The following is a 27,928-nucleotide window of genomic DNA, read 5'->3' as shown; positions in this document are numbered from 1 at the left end:
AGCTTCATTAACCACCATTTGAACTGAATAGTTACCTTTGTTCAGGTATTTAAACAGGTGTGTGTTACTTACAACCACCCGTAGGCAGCAGCATTGCATTAACTTCAAAGTTCAGTTTGTCCATACATTTCTCTTTCTCTGTATAAGAAAGAAATTTATGATAAAGGTGTTTATTAAGTTTTTTCTGTTGTTATGCATGGACTGTAAATCCAGGTCACATATACAGTATAGTGAGTTCACATTGCAGTAAAGTTGCCTTTTTAACCGTTTTATACTATATTGCCACCAATATATTCTTCTTCATGATGTTCTTCTTTTTGAATAAAGCCCAAAAAAACGAAAATAAATAAATAAAAGGAACCTTACGAAGGTGAATTTGTTCAGCTTAAATAAGCCCCCATTATAGATTTCAAGAATGTCCTTAAAATAAGAATACTGGCACTTTATACTTTTAAAGTATCTTAAATTCTGACTGTGATCGGTACATACCTTAAAGGGGTTATCCAGCGCTACAAAAACATGGCCACTTTCCCCCTACTGTTGTCTCCAGTTTGGGTGGGGTTTTGAAACTCAGTTCCATTGAAGTAAATGGAGCTTAATTGCAAACCACACCTGAACTGGAGACAACAGTAGGGGGAAAAGTGGCCATGTTTTTGTAGCGCTGGATAACACCTTTAAGGCACTGGTAGGGAACATGTGGACCTTAAGCTGAGGAAAACCTACAATTCCCATCAGTTGAATTAAGTAAAAATATAATAGTTTAGGCTATGGTTTCATAAAGTCTATTTTTGGCGGTTTTGCGGTTGTTTTTTCTTGACACCTGTCATTTTGGTGCCAAAAAAGACATTGTGGGAACATAGCCTCAAGCAGTAAGGCAGTGAAGAAATATCAAAAAACTATAGGGAACAAGAATAATAAAACAAACAGATAAAGGCAAGGGTCACACACACACACCGCCAAAATGACGGCTGTTGGATGGCTATGTTCACTAGATGGCTATGTTCGTACAACGTCAAAAATAGAGAAAAGGTGTCCGATTTTGATATTTAAAAAAAAAGTCAGTCAATGCCGTGATTTAACTGGCTGCTATGGCAATGTATTAAAGTCAATGGCTTAAGCCACACCATTATTTTAACCCAAACTAGAATAATGTACAAACAGCCATCATTGCACTGGGGAGGCCAGGCTGCTAAATGACATCCATTATTTTAGACTCAAAATGACGGACGTAATTTTAAACGGAGCTGAAAAAACGTTGTGTGAACATTGCCGATGGGTGTAGTATAGAATAACAGGTGTTATTTTCTGTTAAAAGATTGCCAACCAATAAAAAAAAAACAGTCATTTTGACTGTTTGTGAACAAAGCCGAAAGCAGCAAAGCTTGAGTGTAATATTGGTGTAGGAGAAAAATTTTGATTGTTTTTATTTTTTTTTTCTAATATATATATTAAAAAAAATAAGCAATCCTGGTGTTTTTTTTTCCATTTATGCTGTTCACAGTGCAGGAACAATATTGTTTTATTTTAACAGATCGGACAATGCCACACGCTACAATATGTAATATGTAATATTTCTATTTGTATAATGGGAAAGGAGGTAATGTTTATTGGGGCATTTTTTTTAACACATTTAATATTACATACAGTATATAAGTCCCTTAGGGGACTTATATACAGGGCCGGCATCAGCACCCGGCTAACTAGGGCAAATGCCAGGGCCCACAGCTCCTCTAGGGGCCCAGTCCCGTCTGTTACTACATTTTTTTGTTAGTAAAAAAAAAAAAAAAGTGTAGTAACAAAGGGGACTGGGCCCCTAGAGGCCACATGTGACAGGGGCCCTCCACACACACACACACACTGTAATCACTGCAGGACCTGTATATAGGAGAACTAGAGGTCTCTCCATGTTCATATGATATATACCATGTTCATATATCATATGAACACGGTGAGACCTCTAGTTCTCCTATATACAGGTCCTGCAGTGATATACAGTGTGTGTATGCAATGCCCTGGCCCCTGAGGGCCACTTCCGCAGTGCTGATGTTATGAGTGGGCAATGACCGGGGCAGCTGCAGGGGTATACTTGTCACGGTATAGGCCTGAGGGCGGCACAGCTGTAGGGCCGGTCTGTGGAATCTGCGGGTGATGATGGGCATGCGATTCTTCGCTGCACCTAGTCAGGGCACTAGTTAGTGGACACCAATGCCAGGGTTCAGTAACAGCGGTTTTATTATAGATGAGGTAACTAGTAGCAACAGTTCTGTTCGGATGCAACCGGGTATATAGCAGGCTTTGACAAATAAGGCAGGAGTGGTGCTGCATAGGCTGTGAGAATACATGCCGGATGATGGGAGTAGGAGTATGAGAGAAATAGCGTTGCTGGGTAGTTTACTGGAGAAGAATACTTGCTGTGAATCCTTGCAGCGATGAGAAGAGATAACGGAATGACACCCAGATGAGAGAGAAGACTCCAGACACTTGAGCAGGCAGATACAGCCGAAGACTTGAACACAGCAGAGCACTCGATCCACACTTCTAGTGGTGAAGTGGGAGCTGCAAAGAAGAAGTCCAACTCCTCTGAGGTAGGAGAGAGACGACACACACCCTCCTTGCTTGGAAGCAGGGGGAAGACTTACTTGTTAGGAGGAAGTGGGAGGTCACATGGTTGCTCCTGGCCAGAGCTAGTCGGCCATTGGAGGAACCATGGTTACAGGGCACTGGCATGGTCACGTGATCAACAGCCTTGCATACCACTGTACAATGCAATAATACACAGGAATACATGAGAATGCACATGAGAATGCACATTACCAGATAATACTAGGGGAAAACCAGCAGCAGTTGCAGTGCAAACACTTACCAGAACAGGCATTGACACAGCAAGAGAAATGGCCATAATAGGAGTAGTAGTCTGCATGTTCTGGGACACTGCATGTATATATATATATATATATACTGTATATCACTGCAGGACCTGTATATAGGAGAACTAGAAGTCTCACCGTGTTTATATATATATATATATATATATATATATAGTATATATATATATATATATATATATATAGTATATATATATATATATATATATATATATATATATATATATAATCCTGTGACTGTGTCTGACTCCTCCAGAGTCCTGACTACCACAGAGATCATGAGATACAGGAGGAGAAAGATATGCAGCAGCCGCATGTTTCTTTTGCTGCAAATCTTTCCTCGCCTGTTTCTCCATGATTTGCTCCTCAAAGGGGCCCGCCGAGGCTCTGTCGCCCAAGGGCCCACAAAAAGCTGGAGCCGGCCCTGCTTATATATGCAATGCTCTGATTGCATATACTGATGAATGCTATTCCCCAGCATAGTATTCATCAGTATTATCTGCGATCTGTGCATAGAGTCTGCCTGAGAGCAGACTCTATGCACAGAACAAAGATGCGACAGAACGGTGGTAAGTGGCTTACCCCCGCCTGTCGATACAAGTGATCGAGTCCAATCAGTCACAATTGCTGTGCATCTGGATGTTTAGGGGGTAAATGACAGGAAGCTGCAAGTAAATAGGTTTAAATTTACCACACTATTTACCAAAACTGCTAAACACAAAAAAAGTTACTTTTTTTAATTTTTCAAGACAAAAGAACACTATGAAAAAAAAGAATGTGTAAAGAAGGCCTTAGGCTAGCTTTACATATTTCTTTTGTGTCTGGATTGTTGCTTCATGCATGAGCCACAGACTCATAACTAATGCTAAATTTGTCAGCTTTATGTACCTGACATCCACAACCAGCAGTGTACAACATTTTTTTTTGTAAGATGAAAATCGGTTATTGTATTTTTACACTGATATTTTGGGAAGAGACGCATTCATTTCTCACTGCAAAAACTGTAAAGCAACAATCATTTTATAATGAGCTGCAGGAGTCTAAGCAGAATCAACCTATTGATGTCAATGCTGCAATATATTGAATATATTTTAAGAGCACCTGTGGCTAAAAACAACTTTTGATGTATCAGAGATACATCAAATCTTATCAGTCAGGGTCAAAAGCTTTTATTAGTCAGGGTCTGAGTGTTGAGACCCTGACTGATCAGTACAATGATCTGGGAGATGACCACCCTGACACAAGCTTTTCTCTTTGCACTGTGTTTCTGCAACCTAGGCAGTCCCATAGACTTAGGTCACGTGACACGGAGCTGGGAGTGAATGAGCTGACTTCTCTCAGCATATTTGCCTGATCGGTTGTGGTGAAAACACTCAGACCTGAACTCTAGATATGTCTCTCTGACATATCAAAAGTTTTTATTTGTGGTATTGCCCATTTAAATGTTCTAAAATTACAGTCCAGATCACATTTACATTACATTTTTTAAGTGGACAGCAAAATTGTAAGTCATAAAATTATAATAGCTTCAAGAGGCTTTACACTCAAACCTAACCTTTCATATGTTTCTGCTCATGGTGAGACTCACATTTCCTTCCATAGTTGTTTTTATCTATTAAGTCTCCTTTCCCCCAGTTCTTAGCTGCTGCCTTCTGCTGAAGACACAAAAAACTGTTTGTGAGCTTTTCTCTCTGTCTCCCCCTCCTCCCCCTTCCATTCTGAGATGTTTGATGTAAACAAGTCCCCAACGTAGCAGATAGGAAATTGTTTACATAAGCTGTCTAGGAAGAAAGGGAGAGGAGAGGTTTAGGGCAGAGAGGAGAGAAAGGCTCACACACTTTTTTGTGTCTTCAGCAGAAATCAGTAGCTCAGAACTAGAAGGAGTCTGAATACATAATGACAAATATGGAATTAATTGTTAGTCTCACCATGGGCCACAACATAAAAAGTTATGTTTGGGTGTAATATCCCTTTAACCTGCATTATACAAGTGTCGTTGCTGCTATGTTAAAACAATAATATCAGATGACTGGGAATGAAAAGAATCATGCATTCTCCAAGACATTCTACAAGCCAGATAACCAAAAAATAAAGTAATACACTTGTTTACCTATTCTATGCCTATTCAAACCTGAAATGACAGGACAAAGGGGTCTTTATTTTGACATGCATTCTAAGGTACAATGGGAGATAACACTTTGTGTAACTAAGTGTATTTTGATATACAGTTTTGCCTCATGAAACATATTAGAAGAATTAAAGTAATGTTAGCACAATTCTTGCCAAACTAAATACACTACTTATAATAGATCAACAGAAGTTTATTTGCCACCTACAAACACAATATACTTTTTTCATGCCCTATAGTTTGTTATTGTAAGTGTGCAGCAATTCACATAGCTACGCCTAATTATTTTTGTGTGGTTGCATTAAACTATGGCTATTGTAATATGTTATATGCCTAAGAGCTGCGTTCACACTATGTATATTTCAGTCAGTATATGTATATTTCAGTCAGTATATTTCAGTCAGTATTTCAACCAAAATCAGGAGTGGATTAAAAACACAGAAAGGATCTGTTCACATAATGTTGAAATTGAGTGGATGGCCGCCATTTAATGGCAAATATTTGCTGTTATTTTAGAACAACGGCTGTTATATTGAAATAATGGCAGTTATTTACTGTTATATGGCGGCCATCCACTCAATTTCAACATTGTGTGAACAGATCCTTTCTGTGTTTTTAATCCACTCCTGGTTTTGGTTGCAATACTGACTGAAATATACTGACTGAAATATACGTAGTGTGAACGCAGCAAAGTGTAACTAGCATTTAAAAAAAAACTTTAGATATGTCATAGCGACATGTCAGACGTGTGTATCAGCGGGGTCCAGGTGCTGAGAACCCCACTGAGCGCAAGAATGAAGGGGCAGACAAGCTCAGCAGCATGCGCTCTGCCCCTTCAGCTATAACCTCTAATACGAGCAGTCTTTGGAATTATAATAGGAGCCTATGGAACTACTGGCAATTCTGTATACCTGAAGTTCCATAGGCTCCCATTATAACACAGAAAGCTTATATTAGTAGCAGAGAAGAAGGCGCAGAAGGCATGCTGCTTTAATTTCAGCTAAAGGTGAACGTCTCAGCACCTGGACCTCACGAATACATACTTCTGACATGATGCTATGACATATTTTTAAAAACAATAGCTACACTTAAAATTATAGCTTCAAATTTAATTGATAGGAAATTTTGGGTCTACTACTCTTTTCAGAAAAAAAAAGTGTAAATTTGGGAAATAGACTGGATGCAATAATTTTAACCATTAGTAAATATTTAAAGAAAGAAAGATGATGTCCAGTTCAGTATCCAAAAGACATACAAAGTAGGAACATGGAGGCACCTCTCCTCACAGCCTCAGCCTTTTAACCATTGGCATTGATGGTGTATTTATGTGGTAGTGGTACATTATACGTTTTATTGAGCCTTGAAAATGCTCCGCGGCCGAAAAGATCACTTTAAGTACCGGCCGGGATGATCCGGGCTGAGACCGGCCGTTCCGTGACCTGGCCGGGGTCACGGAACGGCTGGGTGTTCACGTAGTGTGAACATAGCCATAAAGTGTACCTGTCATAGAAACATACAGATAAAAATAATGCGGCAGCAAACTGCAAGTGTCAGGACTCACCGCACATACTCCTTCCAGTGTACATACGATAAAAACCTGTTCTAATTTTTTTTTTTATTTCAAAATGAGGTTCTTAGCAAACCATTTGATGAAGTAGAATGTACCAACTCACCATGTTAAGGTTACCTCCAGAGAGTTGGAACCTATAGTTAGCTAAACGCCTCTACAGGTCTACGAGACTGGACATACAGCATCAACTAAACTCTGTGTAAAACAAGTGTTAGTGGAGTGCTAGCTATTCATTTACTTTTTATTTCCTAGAGATATGTCAAATGTTTTCATCAGTCTAGGTCTGAGTATTCAGACGCATGAGAACAAGCCAGGAGAAGACTGCGCTAAGCAAGGTCCTCTCCCAGCTCTGTGTCATGTGATGAGTTGGGCTACTAATGTAAGTCTATAGAGCCCAACTTTTTCACTGACGCCACGGTCCTCTCCCCACTTATTCTCACAATCGGTACAAGTCTGAAAACTCACACCTGGACCGATCAAAATGTTTGACATGTCTCTATGACATGTCGAAAGTTTTTAGTGATGACAAGTACACTTTAAATCAAAGTGATCTACCAATTTGGTCTGGCATGCTGTTGGGGGGATGGTTCATACGAAAAATCATGTCAATGATTGAGAGATCATATGGATTGGACTGGCCCGCCAGAGTAACAGAGTATCCCATTGTGGACCCAAGCTGTGATACGATATTTAACTCCTAAGATAGGGACCCAGAGGACAGATCAGAAGACTCTTTTGGAGCTGACTTTTTTGCTGGTGTCAGAAATGGCAGTTTTTTTGTTTTTTATTTGGAAAACTGCTACTGCAGTTTTTGTGCCATAGCCAATGTGATGGTAAATATAAAGGGAAGACTTGTACTTCTGGTTGTGGCACAAAAAGTGCTGTGACAGTTCTCCAAAAAAACTGCCATGTGTGAAACCAGGATAAAACCAGCCGCCAAATATCTTATTGAACCATGGGTGTGGACTTAAAGTATAAAAAGTGGAGCAGGTTACATTATGACCAGTCAGTAGAACACGCCACTGTCTAACCTAGAACCCTTGTTAAAATTGCCACATTGCCAAACCACAATCTCATTGAGGAACTAAGTCACAACTAACCATGCAACTTTAGGCCAGGTTCACTGTAATAAAAACAATGGCCGTATTTCATAACAACGGCCATAGTTGTGCACAACTACGGCCGTTGTTTTCACATAGTGTGAACATGGCCTTAAACAATGGAGTCCAAGCATGTCATAATAATCTTATGATTTAACCCTAGCTAAAAGCAGAAACAATGTTGTGACACCATGTTTTAGATATGTTTTTATGATAAAAAAGTAGTGTTATGGTTATTTTTATGCTCGGACCTGCAACCTGCAAACACAATTTATCTGTAGGTAATAGCTACAAACAACTAATTCAACTAATTCTTCATCTTCAGAAACCAAGGGATAGAGTTGATGACTAAATCACAGATCAATGTAACTGAACAGAGAGAATGTGATAGTTTACACAGACAGGTGTCCTGCAAAATGAAGCAGAACTAAAAGCCATAACTTTCCTTTCTCTCTGACATGCTTGTCATTCTTTGTCTAAATCTTGTACTCTGAATGTAAAGATAATACCATACCTGAAGCAGCTTGAAAAGTGGGCAAAATATTATGATAGTTGCTGCAGTCTAAGCAAAAATGGTGGAAAGGTAAGCACATGTATACATTGTTATACTATAGAATGGCCATCCAATTGCTCTCAGAATATCATCCTTCCATGTTATATGCACACTCATTTCTTTATTGTTCATTAGAAAAAGTTAAAAACAGTACTCCAGAAAAATGTCAGCATAGCCTATGCGTTTCAAGCCTGGCCCTAGGGGTCTTACCTTATTTGTCTATAGTGTACCCTTAAAGGTGGTGACTGGGTAAGTGAACAAAACTGGCTGCTGCTCAAGAATTCTGACTCCATATACGTACCTGTTCACTTCTCACCATATTTCTCACCATTCTTCTCACCAGGTTCAATATCACTGCTGTAGCCAATGACTGGTCTCAGTGCTATAGAGTACTAGACCCTTAAAAACTATAGAGTACTAGACCCCTAAGACCCCTATTGAGGGTGGATAATTTGGAAAGCCCATGCTTCTTGTCTGTCCTTCGGGGACTAATATAGCTATTTTACATTCGATACAACAGCGCTTCATATGGTTAAAGAATGCCTACATTATGCTGTCTCACCCATTGGGAAATATTTCAGGTTACTGCCAAGACTCACTGCGATCCAGAGATACGGCCAGCAAGAGAGCTCAGCAGCACACGTCTCTCAACGGCTGTCAATCAAATCAAGTGGAGGGCACTGCCTTGCTCTCTACCCAGCTCTCTCTGGATCGCAGCGATCATTAACTTATAAATAAATTTATATCAAGTGATAGCAATATTTACATTCCTTTTTTCTTAATTACTTTTTTAAAGAGAACCTGTCACATTGAACATATAGTCAGCAGGCATCATGTTTTAGAGCAGAAGGAGCTGAGCAAGCTGCTATACTGTTTTGTTGGAAAAGTTCCAGGATAATGTGCTGTTAAATTATGTAAACCTCGGCTCGTTCTGGGCTAAGAAATCATGTGGGTGGTCCTACTAGTGATTGAAGCTACCTGTGTATAACTATCAAAGCAGAGAGTGCTGTCAGCTACTGAGTAGCATCGCCCACTTGACTACTTTGCTCAGAATAAGCAGACATTTCCACCAATAAACCACCAGTTACCTTGGAACTTGTCACACAAAACTCTATATCACCCGACTCTTCTCCTCCTGCTCTATAACATAAGGCCTGCAGATTAGACTGCATTTTCAATTTGACAGGTTCCCTTTAAAGGGACTATAGAGAATTTGAAAAACATGTCTGATTTATTCCAGAAACAGCGCCACACCTGTCCATGGACTGGTATTGCAGCTCACCTAATTGGAGTGCACAGAGCTGAGTTTTAATATAAAACACAACCTGTGGAAAGGTGGGGAACTGTTTTGTGGGGAGAAAACAGCTATGGTCACTGTATAATGGCCTAAAACTACTATTATCATGTTAAGTTTCTTTATGTTTTAGTATTATAAAAACATTCTGGTAAGGAAACAACAATATTGATGGATTACCTCTCTACACATATGATAGTAATGCTTTTTTAAAAAAAAAAATGTTATGATATATGTCATGATCAGGTACATGAGCTTTTTAGAGATTTTGTGAAATATACTGTATGGTTTCACAAGAATGTCTGTAAATGATAAAATGGATTATCTTGTCTTCTGGGTGTAGACAGCAGAGAATGTGTATGATTAGGACGCTCATCTTGGCATTCAGTCTAGTAAAGATTTGTGGTTACATTAGAAAGGAGATAAGAAGCGGTGAAGATGAGTGAAGTGTCAGCTCAGCCTTCTTCTCCTGCAAGGTGAGCACTCTTCTGGAGTAACCAGATCTGCAGACTCTGTAAACTGTCTTTATTATTTCTCACGCAAATCACATACTTTTCATGTTATGAAGTTTATGGAATTCCCTTCAACCATCACAAAGCAAAATGCTGAATCACTGCACACGTCACACACAGGAATGTCTTTTTTTTCTCAACAATTTTATTTGAAAATAAGCTGTATGTCTCAATAAAATACATATAAAACATCATCATAAAAACACAATCTCTGCTCAGTAGTGGCAGTGCTGGCAATGGCATGGTTACCCCTGGTAGAAGTTGACAGGCTTGGCTCGATTCGAGCATCAATTGAATCATTGGCCCACCACAGTTCATTGGTGGTAACCTGGCACCACAGAATTAACTATAAATAATTTAAGAAGCAACATATTTGGCACAGTGGTGTTTACCGTAGAAATAACCTGGAAATCTATCACTGTTTGGCACAATGCTAAAGAGTCATTCTCATACTTATTGCATGTAGGACACTAGGAGGACTCTACCTTAGAGTTGGCATTTCACACATGGCACATAGGTTGAAATACAGACAGGTGACAGCCAGAGAAGTGGCCCAGTCGAGGTAATGTCATTACAAATGGGGTCTTTAAAGCACAATGATTATACAATATTACAAAAGTTCATGATATACTTAGAAAGTGCAGCTGAAAGTTATTTAGACATGGGAGAAAACATATACCAGTGCAGACTCTGTGGCACAGCCACACTCATAGTTACAGATACAATGGGGTCTAGACCTTGCTGTAGACCCTGGTCAATGACAGGACTTCCAATCACATTACTAAGGGCTACAGATTTGCAACACACGGACATAACATAAAGGTTCATTAGTGTTTTTGTGTCTTCCCTGAATTTGGCATGGTACTATAGGCACTTGTCAGTAATAAAAAATGAAGGCACTGAAATGGGTGTATTGACCCAAAAACACAGAAATGTATTGATGCATTACATAGTAACCTGATTAATTGAACCCCTTTACAACAATTACTTGCAAATCATTCATGCCTTTTATGATAAATACAATTGGAAACAGTGGATGCTATAACTAATATACCTGCCCCAGCCCACTCCCCCTTCATCATCATGCTAACAATGTCTCAGGCCGGTATGGATGGTATGAACCAGAAGACCGCATGGTGCATAGGAGCTCAGTATTTCCCAGGTGTTCTGAGAAAGACTTAGCAGAGCTGGGGTGTGGGAAGAGTTGGGGGTGCTGGGATGGGGCACGCCTGGAGTGGGGGTGATCTTCTCTGGGGTCAACAGACAGCTGCTGTCCTTCACTCCTTGGATCCACTAAGAGGAGCAGAGCTTCAGGCATGCAATACCTATAGAGTTGTAAGTGCAAGGAAGCTCCAGGGCTACTTAAGGGGTTAAGTGGGAAGAGGGCAGGTGAATGAGGCAGTGTAGATGATGGAGAGTAAGAGAGAAGAGGATAGGAAGGGACTGAAGGAGAGGAGTGCAATAAAGCACCTGTAGGCCACATGATCCTTCCACTAGGGGATTTGGTGTCTTCTCTGCTCTCTCTTTTGTGGAATGGCTTACTCAGGATACTGTCAATTGCAAAGGAGCTGGAGAATTTGGTCCCTGGGCTGGTCTCCATGGTGGAGCTGCTGGTGCTGATGGAAGGATGTGCTGAGGAGGAGGAGGAGGAGGAGGATAGAGATGAAGGTGTCCTTGCTGAGCTCTGGCTGGCAGCAGCTGATGGCATCAGAGGGTGATGATGCTGGGCTTCAGCTAGTCCTTGTAGCTCCTGCTCTTTAAGGCACTTGGTGACCCTATTCAGCCTCTTCCTTCTGCGCCTGAACACCCCATCAGCAAAGGTGTACTCACTGTTGGGGTTCAGCATCCAGTAGTTGTCCTTGCCCCATGGCCGGGATGGGTCTCTCAGCACTTTGACAAAGCAGTCATTGAGGGAGAGGTTGTGGCGGACAGAGTTCCTCCAGCCGGTGTACTGGCCCCGGAAGAACGGGAACTTCTTCATCAGGTAGTCATTGATCTCCGCCAGGGTGAGGCGGCCGCTGGCAGAGTCCCTGATGGCCATGGCGATGAGGGCGATGTAGGAGTAGGGAGGCTTGGGGCGCCGGGTGTACGTCTTGGCTTTGCCCCCCTCGGCTGCCTGGGCTCTGCACCCCGCAGGTAGGTCGGCCTCCTCCTCCTCCTCCCTCTCAGACACGGCTCTCACCTCTCCCTCCTCCTCCTCCTCCTCGCCGGCCAGGCTGCCGGTGTCCGTGTCCATCTCCGTGTCCCGGGCACACAGCACGGTGCTGGGGCTGTTGGCTACAAAGTCTCCGTCTGAGCCCAGCTCATCGTCCCGGCTGGAGAGAGGGGAGAGCAGGCTGCCCTCCTGGTCACTTCCGCCCCTGCCGCCGCCGCTGCTGCCGCACATCTTGTCTACATAGGCTGCTCGGGAGAAAACCTCCACACTCATCCCGACCACCTCTCCGCTGCTCGCCGGCTGCCTCCTGGATTCCCGGCACTCACTCTGTCACTGTCTGCTGTCACTGAGGCGCCCACATGTCCCGGCACCTGCTCAGCTGGAAGGGGGTAGATCGCCACAGCTGTGACTCGTCGGGGGGTGCTTGTTAAGGACTGTCACAGCCCTTCAGTCCGCTGCTGCTCTTATTATTATTATTGGAGACTGAGCCTTCCCTGGCTTCCCTCTATTATAGTAGACAGGTGGGCGTGGCTGCTCAGCTCACCTACTCTATCTCCAGCCAATCACAGGCTCTGTCAACAGGAGGGGCGGGGGCAGTAAAGGTAGCTAATGGTAATTAGGAATCAGAAGACGTCTAATTACCTGACACATTGTCTGGGTGTCACTGCTGCCTATGGGATCGCCTCCCTGGGTGTCACTGCTGCCTATGGGATCGCCTCCCTGCAGGTGTCTCCAGGTGTAACGTGCAGCCTGGCGAGTAGGTGGCAGAACTGCTCCAGGTACTGACTACACAGTGCCCCCACCCTCCATACACGGGAGCTGCTCTCCCTCTCACCTATATAGTTATATTATCATTTATAATAATCATTTTATTGATAAATTTATTGTTATTCCGTGTTTATTTAAAGGTAAAGCAAATCTTATTGAATACCTAAATCTATCTATCTATCTATCTATCTATCTATCTATCTATCTATCTATCTCCTATCTATCTATCTATCTATCTATCTATCTATCTCCTATCTATCTATCTATCTATCTATCTATCTATCTATCTATCTATCTATCTCCTATCTATCTATGATCTATCTATCTATCTATCTATCTATCTATCTATCTATCTATCTTCTATCTATCTATCTATCTATCTATCTATCTATCTATCTCCTATCTATCTATCTATCTATCTATCTATCTATCTATCTATCTCCTATCTATCTATCTATCTATCTATCTATCTATCTATCTATCTACCTATCTATCTATCTATCTATCTTTATCCTATCCATCTTTATCTTATCTATCTATGCTAGCCAGCATCAAGTATATATATATATATATATATATATATATGTGGCTATTTTTTGGATGTGAGCAGTGTAATGCTATGTCCCCCAGTCAGTGCTTGGGGTAGGTTTCCTGTGCTTCCTGCCTTTGTTATGAGCTGTAAGGGATAGGGTCCTATCTCCAAATCTACCTTTGATGTTTATTTTATTACCTTTCCAGCATTTGTGTAAGAACTGTGCGCATTGTCTCTTATCTTCATTCAAAGGACTTAAAAGTCATTTCCAATCCTTATAGGTAAACACATCAGGGATGGATTTCAATGCGAAGGCCTCCCATCAGAACGCCCCATGACAGCAATGTCCAAGTGAAAAGGTCAATGTAGACAGCAACCTGTTAGAAATACCAGTGCTGACTCTATAGCACCCAGCAAGGGCTACATCGGTATACAGTGTACCCACCAGCACATTGCACTGTAACCAAGGACAGGAAGCACAGAAACAAATACAGAACACTAATGACACTGCTTTATAGGTCATCAGAAGGATTAGGAGACACAACGACATTACAACTAACAACAAAAGGGCAATATATTAATATCACTACTACTACTACTACTACTACTGCTGCTGAGTTAAATAATTTCATTATCATTATCATCATCCTCATCGTCGTCATCGCCTGATTGTTTATAAAAAAAATTATATTCGTTATATATATATATATAATATTTCTATACTAGTGCATTGTTTTTTTTTTTTTAGCTCCTTGCTGTTTGTCATTATACAGAAGGGCAGATAAGAATGAAACAAATAAGAGGTAACAAGCAGAGACCCCTGGCCATTTGGTCCAGAAGAGCAGAGCCACTAGACATTCCTTTGGCTCATTTGCTCAGGCAGTGACAGCAGTAAGAAAGGTCGCCATTGTATGTGCCATGCTAATCTGTTGACTGTAGCAAGGAACAATTCCTTCTAGCTGCAGGAAGTTATTCTCCCACTTTTGTGTCCCTGCTGCCACTTCCAGAAGAGCATGAAGGATGTGTCCGGTGACAATGGCAGCACAAACACCCCTGCCTGCTGCTGCTGCTGCACCTCCTTATCAGCTCCTCGGTCTTGTCTAGACACCTGCAGAGAGTGGAAGCTGCTGGGCTTGTTTATACAGTTGAAGTTGTTTTGCTGCATAGGTTTTGGACATCGTTTTTCATGTTTAGCTGCAGGCTGGAGGTGACTCCCCGGGAATGAGGAAGACAAGGGATCACAATGCATAGCTAATACTACTTGTAAATGTGAACTCCAGCGCTTCTTACTGAGAAGATGGGTGTAGTCTTCAGCTGCACACAAACAGTAATTGGTTTTGATGACATACTGCAGTATTCTGAAATCATGTCACTCTTAAGGGAGAAACAATTACAAGAAATATAATCCCACCAATCTAATACCATTTCCCTTACTCTGGAACACTCCCTTCTGTATACAGTGCTTGTATTCACTAAGGCCTTATACCTTAATGTAGTCATTCTCTCCCTCCATCCATCTTACTACCTGGGCAGTCATTTTGCTACTGATCAATATTGATAAAGTGCTAAAGCAGTTGGTGTATTAGTAATGGTAATCATATTAATCTGAGCATTGATATGAGACTTTTTACTTGTCATGTTCATGCAGGCATTGGTTGGTGACTGGTTCACCCACCACTACCTGCACTGCCCTATTTATAAAGATGGCCAGATCATAGTAACAGCAGGCACTTTGTCCCCTGCCTTTCTCTAACCATTTCCTCACAGATTGTAAGCTCTTGTGAGCAGAGCCCTCACTCCTCATGTTTGTCTTCATAATTACATTTGTATGTTTGATTTATGTCTATGTACTTACCCCCAGAATTGTAAAGTGCTGTGAAATCTATTGGCGCTATATTAATAAAAATTATGATTATTATTCATGTTACTCCATGAGCAATTCAAACTGACTTTACAGTATTTTATACATGCTCTAGTGTTTAGAAATCCATAGCACAGAAATTAGTAGAGCACAGCTCTATTCATAGTATATTATGTTACAAGCTGAGGAAACCACCACTGATCCTTGGCCAGGTAGCAGTCACATTATGTATCTAAAGGCAGCCTTAGGGAAACATTTTTGTAACTATGTTCTGTAGTAAAAACAAAGAAAATAAACTATGTGACATGTTCTCCCATGCTATCCCAGTTGCAGCAAGTCGTGTGAGCCAGTTAGACAGATAAAGACTTTAGTTACAAAATAATTGTGCAATAAATAAATATGCACTGTAAATCTGGCTTTGCCTTATGGGGGTTTGAAGAACATTAATTTATTGATTTGTTCATCGCTGACTGCAATATTTAGTAAACACAGTGACACATTGCTTTCATCTCTCTGGCTTCATGCAATATAGGTAAGGAAGTTTTGGGGGGCAATACATTACTTTTTTTCTGCTGCGGATCCGCTTTGCACCCAAAGAATTCTGCTAGAGGAACAGAGCTTAAATTCTGTTTGAATTCCACTGCTCAACTTCTGCTTCTATTCTTCCAGAGCTGAATAGGCGACAAATTTCAAGCAGAAAACTTTCTTCTTCAATTCCTCACCTATTCCTCACTGAGCACATACCCTCAAACAGCTGATAAGAAGGTTTTTACTGTCTCCCCAATGATCTAATATTGATGACCAATCTAGAGGATATATAATCAATAAATTTAGCTCAGAAACCCCCATTAAAGTAACTTTTTAAATACAACCTTTTGGGACTTCCATCAATAAGCAAAATGAGATTGCACGCCTTTACAAGTATCTGTGCTGGGTACTACAGATTGTCCCATTCAAGTTTATGGAACAAGCTGTAGTAACAGGTACAGCAACCCATAGGGGTAAGAGTCTTTAACTGGAAAAAGGAAACCAAATTCATTGTGATCAGCTGACCTTTTAATTGTCCTAAACTAAATTATAATCCAGAAATGCAATTTCAGTTGTGCTAAATGTTCAAGAAAACTGTCAGCAAGGTGTTTTCTAGACTTCCCTATTCAAGATAAGCTGACCTATAATGTGTGCAGGCTTAAGAGGAAAATCACCTAGAGTTTTATGTTAGCAAAGTTTCTGTATACATGACCTCATGCTCTGATGAGTTACATTATGTAATCTTTATACTGTGCAACATACAGCAATCTGAGGTAGGAAAAACTTGCACAATGGCTGCCAGCCTGGCTAAGCAGTCACAGTATGAGGACATATGTTCATTGCTTTCCAATAAAATGCAATTATATATGTATGACCGCTGAGAGATATCATACAGACTTTCATGCATTTTGAGATGTAACAAAGGGAAAAAAGGAAATGCAAAATAGCTCTCACATCTATTAAGCAAAGAGATGTCCCTTCAAGTCAAGTGCATATCCTTTCTTCCCAGAATTCTCAGTGGAGCAGCAATGGTCTGTAAGTCTCCACACTACAGTACACAGAGTAACTACCCCCTTGACCCACTTGAGATGTAACAAAGGAAGACTAGAATCAGATAAATTAATACATGGTTTATAAGTGTATTGAAAAAAAAAAAAAAAAGACAAAGTAGCAACAGGGGATGGTGCAATACTGCTGTGCTGAGTGTATATTGTTTTTAGAGCTCAGATATTTGGGAAACTTTATAATGCAGGTGCACATGGTACCTTTTATATATTTATCTGTGTTTCCATAAGGTAGAAATATGCTTTTATTTGCCACTGAAAAGGGTCAGAGAGGCTTTTCTACGCTCATGATGTAATAAAAGCTGGAAAGCCTGTTAATTACTCCCTTCCATCCCTGGGCCTGCTTGATTCACAGTCACCTGCAAGCTGAGCTCCAACTAGAGTTGGGTATGGGAGGAAACAACCAGTTGTTACAGCTTTCAAAATATTAGGAGCTTGGGAAAGCCTATGTTCTTTCTATGTTCAGGAAGCACAGATGGGTATGAAAAGTAACATGTCTCCTTGTAACAGGTCTCCTTGACCTAACAGCTATCTAACAGTATCAGTAGTTTGGAATGTGAATTGCAGCTGAAAGATTTACTTTAAAGTGTCACTGTCATATTTTTTTTTTTTTGTGCAGAAATCAATAGTCTAGACGATTTTAAGAAACCTTGTAATTGGGTTTATTAGGCAAATATGCCATTATTTGCATTCAATAAAACTTTCCCCAGGTTCCCCCTCCCTCCTCTCTCTCATTCAGTACTCATTATCAGAAAGGGCCCTGTGTAACCTATGGAGAGGGGAGGGGAACCATGAAGACAGAGGGGAGAGCTTCGAACTGCTTTTTCATGATAAAAATGCATTATTCAGCTAATAAACCCAATTACAAAGTTTCTTAAAATCGTACTATTGATTTCTGCAAAAAAAAATAAATAAAAAATTAAATGACAGCGACACTTTAATTAAAACTATAGGATAAACACTACTCAATTAAATTCTGTTGATCTAAACTTTTTTCGTGAACTCACCTTCTAAATATTCAGTTACAACTATTAATTCTGATGATGAATGCTCAGGGATTACTCCCTTTGCCTGCAGTGGTGCAGTTATCGGTGGAGTGTAGACTAACGTTATATGAATGCAACTAGGAAAATACAGTCATAATATAATCAAATGGAAGTTTATTCTATATAAAAGTTCTGGGGGATATATGTACTATATCACCTTTCTAGGTAGCCTATTAAAGTTAAATGCCTGCATCATTTTCACCAATCACCTATTATTTCTCATCATCCAGGTAACAGAATGTGGAATTTCCAACTTATCGGACCCCCATCGATTCTTGGAACAAGGGACAAATATCCCCAGAATGAATGTGCATTCTTTTTTATAGGACTTTGGAAAATCGCCAAACTCCTGAATAGTTTTTGTTTAGGTAGGTTGTATATATCAAATAACATGTATGCCACGCAACATGAATGCCACAACCCAAGGTTTGCCAGAAGAACATTGCTTGAAGCATCACACTACCTTCATGGCCTTGTCTTTTTCCTACTATGCAACCCTGATGTCATCTGTTCCCTATCCACATGATAAAAAAAACACATAAAGCCAAGGCACCTTCTCTCATTGCTCCATGTTACTGTTCTAATAACTTGTCGCCTTACATAGCTACATAGATATTCTGTGTCCATCAGTTCACCTCTTGTGGTTTTAGGGCTTGCTTTCACAACATTTTATTTGCAATTATTGAGTACAAAGTAAGGAACAGACAGAAGATGGAGAATATGTATAAAGGAAAGACTTCTGCTTCTCAAGTCCTTTCCTGGCTTTGTATTCAATAATTGCATTTAAAAAACCTAAATGTGTCAACACACCCTTAACCCCTTCGAGACCAGGCTAATTTTCGTTTTTGCGTTTTAGTTTTTTCCTCCTTGTGCTTAAAAGGCAATAGCACTTGCATTTTTACACCTACAGACCCACATGAGCCCTTATTTTTTGCGTTACTAATTGTACTAAGTATACTACGAAACCAGAAAAAAATTCAAAGTGTGGTGAAATTGAAAAAACCCCCCCACATTTCTTTTATTTGGGGGGAATGTGTTTTTACGCCATTCGCCCTGGGGTAAAACTGACTTGTTATGCATGTTCCTCAAGTCGTTACGATTAAAACGATATGTAACATGTATAACTTATATTGTATCTGATGGCCTGTAAAAAATTCAAACCATTGTTAACAAATATACGTTCCTTAAAATTGCTCTATTCCCAGGCTTATATCGCTTTTATCCTTTGATCTATGGGGCTGTATGAGGTGTCAGTTTTTGCGCCATGATGTTTACTTTCTATCGGTACCTTGATTGTGCATATGCAACTTTTTGATCGCTTTTTATTAAATTTTTTCTGGATTTGATGCGCTGACGCCGTTTACCGTGTGAGATCAGGAATGTGATTAATTAATAGTTTGGGCAATTACGCACGCGGCGATACCAAACATGTTTATTTATTTATTTGTTTACTTTTATTTAAAACCTGGGAAAAGGGGGGTGATTCAGACTTTTATTAGGGGAGGGGGCTTTTTACTAATAACAACACTTTTTTTTTTTTTTTTACACATATACTAGAAGCCCCCCTGGGGGACTTCTAGTATATATACTTTGATCTCTCATTGAGATCTTTGCTGTATAGATATACAGCAAAGATCAATGAGATCGACACTCGTTTGCTTTCGGCTGCTGCAGCCGAATACAAGCGAGTGCCGAGCCGGGGACGGCGCCCCGGCCGGCATCAGACAGGGAGATCGCTCCTCCGGGACAACGTCCCGGCGGAGCGATCTCCGCCACTAGACACCAGGGAAGTGCTGCAGCCGGTAATCGGATGCAGCTGTCATGTTTGACAGCTGCATCTGATTACTGTATTAGCGGGCATGGCGATCGGACCGTGCCCGCTAATACCGGCGGTCCCGGGCTACAAGCGGCACCCGGGACCGCCGCGGTTCAGAGCGGGGTCGCCGCGTGGCCCTCCTCTGAACGCCCGCATCCGCGCGAGGACGTACAGTTACGTCCTCGTGCGGGAAAGGGTTAATGTTATGGCTGATTAGTTTATACCCAATTGGTGAATTCAAATGCCAAGATCCTAATTACCAAGATTCCTCTTCCTTAAAAGCTCATTACATCTTGAAGTGACTGACTGAATCTAGATGGGGCTGGTTATCAAGGTGCGGTCACATAAATTAGTTGTATCCTGATCAGCTTTTTTTTTTAACCTGAACTGATGGAAAATAAAGTCCTGTGCAGCTAGTATGGGACATTTTTCTGTTTGGTTCCAGGCTTGTACAAGGGTCCAGCCTTCCATTGGTTTATTACCCACTGACAAAAAAATAACTTGTTGGACACAACAATTATGTGTGACGTTTTTGTGATAAATCTTCCTTCAGCATTTTTGTACTAGACTGGAAGGAAATGAATAGTTCAGCTATTTAAGCAGCACATGCGAATACTCTCCCAGGGGCAGACACAGACTATAGAGGGCCCCTATGTAAGGGATGTGCCTGGGAACCCCATAACTTAACCCTGCCCCCACCCTGGTACAGGTAGACTCTATGATGTCACTATGCGTCACGTCATCCTGTGGGGAGCCTACAAGGCTGCATGTTGGACAGCCTTCATAGTATTTAACTATACCAGCATCTTTATTATGTGTGTGTGTATGGGGGGGCATAAGATGGTACTGTTACTAGTCACAGCATTTCTGCTATAACATCTGCAGCAGGAAGATAAGCCCAAGTTAATAACTATGGTCCACATTTATCAATGTTTCTGATATAAAATAGGTGGATTTGCCCACCTCAACCAATCACAGCTGATATCTTTTGAAAACAGCGGACGTTTTTCCTTTGTCACCATTCTTTCTCAGTTTTTACTATTAAATTCAATGGGCTTTCCAATTAAGCCACACCCAAAGGCCAATTAGTAACCAAACTAGAAAAATGTACCAACACCTGTCAGTGCACTAAGGGGAGGCCAGACAGCTAAATGACGTCCGTTATTATAAACTCAAAATGACGGACGTAATTTTAAACGGAGCTGAAAAAACATGTCAACATAGCTTTAAAGAGTTCTGGTAAAATGAAAGCTGAGCTGTGATTTGTTCCTATGGGCAAAGCACTGCAGTTTTTTTGACTCAGGCTGGGTTCAGACTGGGTTCACACTATGTTTTTGCAATCCGTTTTTTCAATGGATGAAAAACTGATGCATTTGTGTGCATCCTTTTTTTTAACGTACACAAAACGTAGCTGACTTTATTTTTATGTATGTTAAAAAAAACTGATGCGTTTTGATCCATTTTTAATTATAATGGAAGTCAATGAAAAAAACAGAAGCACACGAATGCATCCGTTTCTCCATCCTTTTTTTCCATCCTTTTTTTGCAAAAAATGCTGAAAAAAATGGTTTGCAAAAACGTAGTGTGAACCCAGCCTCACACTGCATCCTTGCAATCCATTTTTTTATTTGTTTTATGCAAAACTTCCATTATAAAAAAAACTGATGCATCCTTTTATTTTACCATACACAAAAACGTGGTCGACCATGGTTTTGTGTACGGTAAATGGGCGCTTTTTGATCCGTCTTTTCATTTTTTTTTTTGCACGGATTAATAAAAACGGATTACAAAAAGGAGTGTGAACCTAGCCTCTTGTGTTATATCAGCAGCTGCAGATCTTCCTGTGGATCTCAGTATTTCAGCAGAAGCATGTACAGCACAGTGGATTTATTGCATGTTTTGCCTTACCCGTGGAAAAGGGAAAATCTGCAATAAATCCATTGCATTTCCCACATGAAAAAAAATTATGCTGTTATTAAAATCCACACAGTAGGTCAATTTCTGAGTTTTGGTGTTTTTCAGCAATGTTTCTGCATGGATATTTCATGTGGAAAATCTGTAGCAGATATGCCACAAGTGACCCTACCCTAGGCAAAACAGATAGATACACACATGCAAGCACACAGCACTTCCATAGTTAAACACATTTATTCACAAATACACACACATATGCATTTATAGACAGTGGAGGAGATTTATCAAACTGTTGTAAAGTAAAACTGACTCAGTTGCCCCTAGCAATCAGATTCCACCATTCATTTTTTAAAGAGTCTGTGAGGAATGAAAGGCGGAATTTGATTGGTTGCTAGGGGCAACTGAGCCAGCTTTACACCAGTTTGATGAATCTCCCCCAGTGAGTTTATAAATGTGAGCGTAATACACAGTGTCTCTCAAAACTTAGCTGTAAGGGCCCCTTTAACACTACGGAATCTGAATCCTGACTGCTATCAATTTTTTGAGCAAAGAGATGCGGAGAGCGGAGGAGCGCCAGTCCTCCCATTCAAACAGATAGTAGGCAGGATTCTGCGCCAATTCGGTAGTGTGATCGGGCCCTAAAGCTGTAAGACATTTTTCTATGTACCATAACACTGTACTTACTCTGAATAATAGTCAGCAATAATACCAGTATATAAACAGAAAATATTTTCACCATACATGACCATAATACCATACCTGACCAAGTCCTGTATACCAAGATGAATTCTATCACTATAAAAGTACACACATCATGACCATGTTACTATTAGAGATGATAGTTCAAAAGTTCGTTCCGACCGGACTTTCGGATTTTTTCGGAAAGTTCGGTTTGACCGAATTTCGGATTTCTTCGGATTTTACAGTTTAAAGCATCTATATGATACGGGGGTAGTGTATTTGGTTGAATTTAGGGCTCTACATGACAGTAACATTGTTATCTTTTCAATATCTCAAAGTCATTTTTTTTTATTAGACTTCAATATTGACCATTACAGGGTCTATGCAGGAAATTCACCATTACAGGGTCTATGCAGGAAACTCACCATTACAGGGTCTATGCAGGAAAATGGTCACAAATGCAGTGAAGGAGCAGCAGTAGTCATTGAAGGATAGTGGAGGTCCAGCAATAGTCATTTGAGGCCAGTACAGGAGCAGCAGTAGTCAACATGGAGGCCAGGCAGGAGCAGCAGTAGCCAACATGGAGGCCAGGCATGAGCAGCACTAGCCAACATGGAGGTCAGGCAGGATCAGCAGTAGCCAACATGGAGGCCAGACAGGAGCAGCACTAGTCAACATGGAGGCCAGGCAGAAGCAGCAGTAGCCAACATGGAGGCCAGGCAGAAGCAGCAGTAGCCAACATGTAGGCCAGGCAGGAGCAACAGCAGTCAACATGGAGGGCAGGCTGGAGCAGCAGTAGCCAACATGGAAGCCAGGCAGGATCAGCAGTAGCCAACATGGAGGCCAGGCAGGAGCAGCAGTAGCCAATATGGAGGCAAGGCAGGATAAGCAGTAGCCAACATGAAGGCCAGGCAGGAGCAACAGTAGCCAACATGGAGGCCAGGCAAGAGCAGCAGTAGCCAACATGGAGACCAGGCAGGAGCAACAGTAGTCAACATGGAGGCCAGGCATGAGCAGCAAAAGCCAACATGGAGGCCAGGCAGGAGCAGCAGTAGTCAACATGGAGGCCAGGCAGGAGCAGCAGTTGCCAACATGGAAGCCAGGCAGGAGTAGCAGAAGCCAACATGGAGGCCAGGCAGGAACAGCAGTAGCCAACATTGAGGACAGGCAGGAGCAACAGTAGCCAACATGGAGGCCAGGCAGGAGCAACAGTAGTCAACATGGAGGCCAGTTAAGGCCCAGCAGTAGCCAACATGGAGGCAAGGGCAGGCACACCAGTAGTCAACCTGGATGCCAGTTAAGGCCCAGCAGTAGCCAACAAGGAGGCAAGGGCAGGCACAGCAGTAGTCAACATGGATGCCAGTGAAGGCCCAGCAGTAGCCAATAAGGAGGCAAGGACAGGCACACCAGTAATCAACCTAGATGCCAGTTAAGGCCCAGCAGTAGCCAACATGGAGCCAAAGGCAGGCACACCAGTAGTCAACCTGGATGCCAGTTAAGGCCCAGCAGTAGCCAACAAGGAGGCAAGGGCAGGCACACCAGTAGTCAACCTGGATGCCAGTGAAGGCCTAGCAGTAGCCAACAAGGAGGCAAGGGCAGGCACACCAGTAGTCAACATGGATTCCAGTTAAGGCAAAACAGTAGCCAACATGGAGCCAAGGGCAGGAGCAACAGTAGTCAACATGGAGGCCAGGCAGGAGCAACAGTTAGCAACATGGAGGCCAGGCAGGAGCACCAGTAGCCAACATGGAGGCCAGTATACTAGCAGCAGTAGTCAACATGGAGGCAAGGGCAGGCACACCAGTAGTCAACCTAGATGCCAGTTAAGGCCCAGCAGTAGCCAACATGGAGGCAAGGGCAGGCACACCAGTAGGCGTTCATTTTGATGAAAGTCAGATGCTCCACACTATCACAGGACAATCTGGTTCTCCTGGGACTGACAATATGACCTGCTGCGCTGAAAACTCGCTCGGATGACACACTGCTGGCCGGACAGGAGAGTATGTCCAAAGCAAATTCAGCGAGTTGTGGCCAGACATCTAATTTTCCCACCCAGTAGTCCAGGGGTTCCGGCACGTTAGGTGGCAACGTAGAGTCCAATAACACCTGGACTTTGAGGTGTGCCGCCATGTCCTGCTGCTGTGCGGGTGCTCCTGTTACCCTGGCCTGTGGCTGCATAAAAGCATGCATCATGGACATCAGGTTCAGACTGGTGCCGCTGCTCATGCCACCCAAGCTGCTAGAGGAGGATGTGGAGGAGGCAGCGCTGCTGGTGTGGCCCTGGTGGGAATGTCGTGAATGAGAGCGCCGTGTTCCAAAGGCTGCCACTAACTGTGCACCCAGCTCCTCTCTATAATAATTCATTTTTTCCTCCCCTTGGGAAGGGTGAATGAATTCACACAGCTTGTTGCGATACCGTGGGTCCAGTAGTGTGGCCAGCCAGAACTTGTCCTGTTGACGAATCCTTTGCAAGAGTGGGTCAGTCCGAAATCATATCAACATGCGCTTAGCCATTTCCACTAGGGAGTGGGAAGGAGTCCCCTCCTCCGTCTCCACAGCATACTGCCAATGGGTACTGCCTCCATCCTCCTCATCCTCCTCATAGCCCTGCATATCCTCCTCTGGCCCCCCCTCTGGTCTGGCAGGAAGGCTCATCTCCTTCTCCTCCACCCGTCTCCCCTAGGAGTTCCTGTGCATTCAGGTCCTCCTCCTCCTCCTCAACTTCCTCTCCCTCCTCTTCCGCCAAGCCTTCCTCCAGCGACCCAGGCTGCGACAGTGGCAAGACCTCTTCCCCCTCGCCACTGAGTCGCATCAGCATGAGCTCCAGTACATGAAGCATGGGTATGATGGTGCGCAGTCCTGTGTCTTGCCCACTGACCAGAAAGGTGGCCTCCTCAAAGGGTCGTAGCAAGCGGCAGGTGTTGAGGAGGTTTTGGACCTACTGGAGGAGGTGGAGGAGGACAGCGACACAGGAACCCTGCTGTGATAATGGGGTGGTGTCATCGCCCTTTCCTGGCCAAGTTACTGGGGGTCCGCCGGCCATATTACATTTACCCACTGAGTAGTAATGCACATATACTGCCCTTGCCCGTAATTACAGCTCCAGATGTCTGTGGTTAAATGTACATGTCTGCTCACTGAATGGCTCAGCGAGTCAGCAACCTTCTCGTGAACATAGCTAAACATGGCCGGGATAGCTATGTTGGAAAAGTAGTGCCGAGTCGACAACTTTAAACGGCAGAGCCTGGAGCACCAGCAACTTGGCCAGGTGGGCGTTCAGCTTGACTGCTGCGGAATTGCTGGGTGCATATGTCTGCCTCCGGTATAGGGACTCCATGTTGCCAGGCTGCCTACTGCTAGCAACACAGGGGCCACCAGCCGAAGAAGGGAGTGAAGCCACACTCCCTTCCCCAGAGGAGGTCTGACTCTTTGAAAGCCCCCCTTGACTACTGCTGCTTCCTGCTGCTGTTGACCGCGAGTCTGCCTGGGCCTGCTTTGACCCACTATCACCCCGTTTCTCCCAGGCGGAAAGGTGGTGGCGCTTCATATGGGCAGCCATGGCGCTGGTGCCAGAATGGCAACTCTTGCCTCTTTTAATGCACCTATCGCACAGGCGACAGATGACCACATAGGTATCCTCCGGGCACTTTTTAAAAAGGATGGATGGGCGGGCGCTGCCGATACTAGGACCTGCAGTGGAGGAGGTTTCCCCAGTAGTCATCTGCTTGTCCCGGCTTCGCTTCCGACTTGTTAGTTGATTACTGCTGCCTGTTTGCTTTTTAGTTGTGGCGGGCCTGCTGGCGGACGGATTCCCGGTTGACGAATCCGTCGAATAAGCCAAATCCCGCCATGAATCCCATGTAACATCCGATGTAGCATCATCCTGTTCCAGAATGATGCTATCATCCTCATCAGGCTCCTGCCCAGCCCTCTCTCTTCTACTGCCTACTGCTCTCCTGCCAGGCCTAACATGGGTCGGCTCTGATATCGCCTCTGACACAGCAATGCCCTGCACTTGATTGTCCCATCTCTTCCTACACGTGCTCATCATTATTAAAGAGCAGTTGGCTGCTCATAGACGGCAACATCTCCCTTGCAAACGGCAGGTCAAAAGTTAGTGGGATGTTGCTGAGGATGTCAGATGGAGGACGTGGGGGAATTGCTGCGTGCAGAGCCGGACTGGGGCTGAAAAGCAGCCCGGGCACAAAACCCCCACCAGCCCCCATATATATCGTTGCCCCCCCACACACCCATTTCGCCAACTATTTCGAACAGAAGAATTTTTAGCTCTACTTAGTCCCATTACTTTCTTACATATGTGAAGCCCAGAATTATCACAGAAGAAAAATAAGTGTACACTACCAATATAATCAATAATACCGCCATACACTGACCATATAGTCACCAGATACAAGGTGTACACAGATGCAGCAGACTATTACACCCTCAAGACTACAGAATAGAATACAGAAGTAAAATCACATACCAGGTGTACACAGATGCAGCAGAGTATTACACCCTCAAGACTACAGAATAGAATACAGCAGTGATATCAGCTACCAGGTGTACACAGATGTTGCAGAGTATTACACCCTGCAGACTATAGAAGAGTATACAGCAGTGATCAAACGCAGTCACAGGTAGAATACAGAACAGTTACAGAGGCTCTGTCCGCTCTCCTGTCATTGTGCTGTTCCCCTATCAGACTCCCAAATATATTATCCCTCGCACAGTAAACACTTGCTGTTATTATTACTATGTCACACACTATTAGTACTATTATATAGTGTGTGAGCAGCAGGACTATCCTCAGAAGATGCAATATTAGCTGTCAACAGGGGTGGACACAGACAGCAGAGGATCCCTGTGCAAGGATGTGCCTGAACCCCCCATAACCTAAGTATCCCCCCACTCTTGCCCCTACATAAGTGATTACACTGGACTCACAGGTGGCGTCTTCTCTGATCAGAGTCGCTCACTTTCTTTTTTCTTTCCCATCAGGCCCGGCCATCATGACTATTCTCCCGAGCACAATTCATCTCCACAGAATCTGCCAGACAAAGAATTTAGGCTCCTGGCATTAGCACCATCCTTACTTCTATACACAGTCCCCATGTATTGCCACACACTGTAATAGTGCCCACTCTGTGCCCATATAATAGCCCTCTCTGCACCCCCATATAGTATACATAGCCCCCTTTGTGACCTCATATAGGGTATACAGTATATATCCCCACTGTGCCCCCATATAGTATATATATATATATATATATATATATATATATATATACTGTATATCCCCACTGTGCCCCCATAAAGTATATATATATATATATATATATATATATATATATATATATATCTATATATATCCCCACTGTGCCCCCATATAGTGTATATATACCCCCACTGTGCCCCCATACGGTGTATATATCCCCACTGTGCCCCCATATAGTGTGTATATATATATATATATATATATATATATATATCCCCACTATGCTCCCACATAATATATATA

At 42.6% G+C, this 27,928-nt stretch overlaps 1 protein-coding gene across 1 annotated transcript; it reads right to left on the bottom strand.

Moving 5' to 3' along the window:
• Positions 1-10,165: 10,165 nt before the first annotated feature.
• On the bottom strand, positions 10,166-12,687 carry FOXQ1 (forkhead box Q1). The gene has a single exon (XM_069958093.1). It carries the CDS (start codon positions 12,468-12,470, stop codon positions 11,124-11,126), a length of 1,347 nt encoding a protein of 448 aa, XP_069814194.1. The 5' UTR covers positions 12,471-12,687; the 3' UTR covers positions 10,166-11,123.
• Between the last annotated feature and the right edge of the window lie 15,241 nt (positions 12,688-27,928).

This window comes from Dendropsophus ebraccatus, chromosome 2, assembly GCF_027789765.1.
Source record: "Dendropsophus ebraccatus isolate aDenEbr1 chromosome 2, aDenEbr1.pat, whole genome shotgun sequence".
Classification (NCBI taxonomy): Eukaryota; Metazoa; Chordata; class Amphibia; order Anura; family Hylidae; genus Dendropsophus; species Dendropsophus ebraccatus.
This window is presented reverse-complemented; position numbering and strand designations above follow the sequence as displayed.